Genomic DNA, 3031 nt, shown 5'->3' on the forward strand with positions numbered 1-3031 from the left:
TATTGTCTCTGAATATCCTTAAACATTGTAAAACCCTCCCTGAGTCGTCACCACCACCACCATCATCATCATCATCATCATCATCATCATCATCATCATCATCATCATCATCATCATCACCACCACCACCACCACCACCACCACCACCACCACCACCACCACCACCACCACAACCACCACCACCATCACCACTTCCTCGAGTGACACTTCCTTATCTACAATCTCGTGCTATGTGTTGTGTTGTTTCCCCCATGACTGGAGGCATTCAAACGGCTGGAGGTGTTACATTCTGACAGGTGAAGTTGTCATTGTGGTGCTCACCCAGTCTGTCTGATTTATATGACAAGCAGCCTTTACTTCCCACAATCACCACCAACATCACTGTTCTCTCTCTCTCTATCTCTTCCTTGTCCTTGTAGCATGTGAGTCCCAGTCACTTCAACCCAAGAAAGGCATGGAGAGGATCATGAACTCCAGGTGTTATACAAAAAAATGTATTTTGCTTGTTTCCAAATACAAAGAGGAGCTGATTACATAAACAACAGCATAAGAGAAAGAAATCATACAATCAACAACACAACAGTGAGGCGATGAAGTAATGAAGGTAAGAACATAAGATCATAAAATAAGAGAAGCAGCAAAAAGCCATCAGGCCAACATGTGGCAGTCCTTGAATGAAACGTACCTACCTTTTTCCACCTATCCTCCCCATTCATAAATTTCTCTAATCTTCTTATATACCTCCCTAACGACTCACCACTAACAACCTGATTATTGAGTCCATTTCATTCATCTACCCTATTTGAGATGATGAAGGATACGCCACAAGGATTAAAGATCACTATTTTCTTGTAGAGATAAAGAACAGTACAAAATGAACCATATGATGAGAAAAGCGTATAGAAATGTGGTACCTCTTCCTCTTCTCAGATATGCATTTCAAAGGTTCATCACATGTGAACAGGCAGAGAGAGAGAGAGAGAGAGAGACAGAGAGAGAGAGAGAGAGAGAGAGAGAGAGAGAGAGAGAGAGAGAGAGAGAGAGAGAGAGAGAGAGAGAGAGAGAGAGAGAGTCCGGGCTCGCTCCAGAAAAGAAACACGTGAAATAGTAACTTTTTTGTGCGCTTTGAAACCCTCTACTCAATGTGTGTGTGTGTGTGTGTGTGTGTGTGTGTGTGTGTGTGTGTGTGTGTGTGTGTGTGTGTGTGTGTGTGTCTTCACGTCACTACACTGATATAAACATTGAACAGAATCATGTGCCAGGTGAGTCTCGGGTGGCCTCTGCGCAACGGGTGTGTTTGGGCAGGGAGGCGCAGCAGCCGTCAGGGAAATGTTCATGGTACCTTTACTTTTCTCGCTCCTGAGGCATCCCCACCTTCTATGCTGCATGATCTTCATATTTTCCTCTGCTTACTGATTTATGTTATGACTAAAGGAGAGCTAAATATTGTTAAAACTCAATCACTTATATATCTCCTAAAATCGGTTAATTGATCATTGAGTTGGTTCGTTAATTTGAAGACGCCGTTACAAAGTAATGTAGCACCGCTTTTTGAGTTTGAGATTTTGGATAGTATTTGGATGTTTTTATTTTTAACTTGAGTGTTGTAATGAAACCATCTACGCTGCGCTCGCGCGCACACATGCACGCGCACGCACGCATGCACGCACGCACACGCACGCATGCATGCACGCACGCACGATGATGGAGGTTTCAATCTCTCTCTCTCTCTCTCTCTCTCTCTCTCTCTCTCTCTCTCTCTCTCTCTCTCTCTCTCTCTCTCTCTCTCTCTCTCTCTCTCTCTCTCTCTTCTCGTCTGCAGGTATTCTAATGTCACTGTCCAAAAGAAAGTAACGATTACGGCGGCGACCACGATAAATAGCCCGATACTCGATAATGGCCTCCACCTTTTCAATCTAGGGATAAAGAAGTTATCTGCAATTTTGCCTGGTTTCCTCACACACACACACACACACACACACACACACACACACACACACACACACACACACACACACACACACACACACACAGACACATACAAAGATCGGTCACTGTGAGCTCTGAGCTCTTTCCGTAGGAGAACGGCTGGCTGGGTGACCAGCAGACGACCGTAGGTGAATCACACACACACACACACACACACACACACACACACACACACACACACACACACATATAAACTCGCACAAGCACGCACGCACGCATATGCACACTTCAGATCTCTACCGAATGTTCTCTTCCTAAGGGATGGCAAATGGTTGGTCTGCCAACGCGCGATTTTCGACAGACGAAGAATGAATCATCCTGGTAAATATTTTGACCATGAAGGAACCACAACTGTAGGGCAATAAAGTCCACAATTAAAACAATCGTGCCATCACTTTGCTGTTTAACTTCTGTGAAATGGAAAACCTTTTTTTCTTTTGTCTTTCTCTTTTTCTTTCTCGGTTGTGCTTGTACAGTCTCAAGAGTTACCAAGCAAATATACCTTTTCACGTGTATATACGCATCTGTGTCCTGTCATGAGCAATTTAATCTCATGTTTTCTTCTTTTCATGTAGCAGCTGTGCCGTGGGTGCCTAATATCAAATGTCCACCCTAAGCTGTGTTGCGGCTGCACTCCTTAGAGAAAGAGCTGACCAGCCAGCCACTGAATGCTGTCAAGCAGAAGAGTTTTGGATCACTGCTGTTTCCGTTATCAAGGGAAACATTAAAAGGAAGCATATATATAATGCTGTTTATTTTGGAAAAAAAAAGTGATAACATGATTGTGTCCTGGGGCGTAGGGTCCAACCTTAAGTAAGCTGATGGCTGGCACAGGTTATGTACAGGAGTGGCAAGAGGTTCGAGTAGTGTGAAAGTGGAAGTTTACTGGTCGAAGGTCTAACGGCGTTTGCCCTGGGACCTAGCGAAATCGATCTGCTTTTGGACGTATGCAGGGATGGGAGGAAGCAGCGGGGATTCAACTCGGTAGCCATTCTCGTCGGCCACGAATGTGAATGTTGCTGTGCTGCCGTCATCCAGAGGG

General features: G+C 44.7%; 1 protein-coding gene across 1 annotated transcript in view; it reads right to left on the bottom strand.

Moving 5' to 3' along the window:
• Window positions 1-2728: 2728 nt before the first annotated feature.
• Window positions 2729-3031, bottom strand: part of LOC135105599 (cuticle protein AM/CP1114-like) — a 1289-nt gene continuing 986 nt past the window's right edge. Inside the window, exon 3 of the mRNA XM_064013852.1 lies at window positions 2729-3031. This exon is cut by the window's right edge and continues 3 nt beyond it. Within this exon, the coding sequence (XP_063869922.1) occupies window positions 2887-3031 (145 nt within the window). The 3' untranslated portion in view covers window positions 2729-2886.

The sequence above is a fragment of the Scylla paramamosain genome, chromosome 12 (assembly GCF_035594125.1).
Source record: "Scylla paramamosain isolate STU-SP2022 chromosome 12, ASM3559412v1, whole genome shotgun sequence".
Lineage (NCBI taxonomy): Eukaryota > Metazoa > Arthropoda > Malacostraca > Decapoda > Portunidae > Scylla > Scylla paramamosain.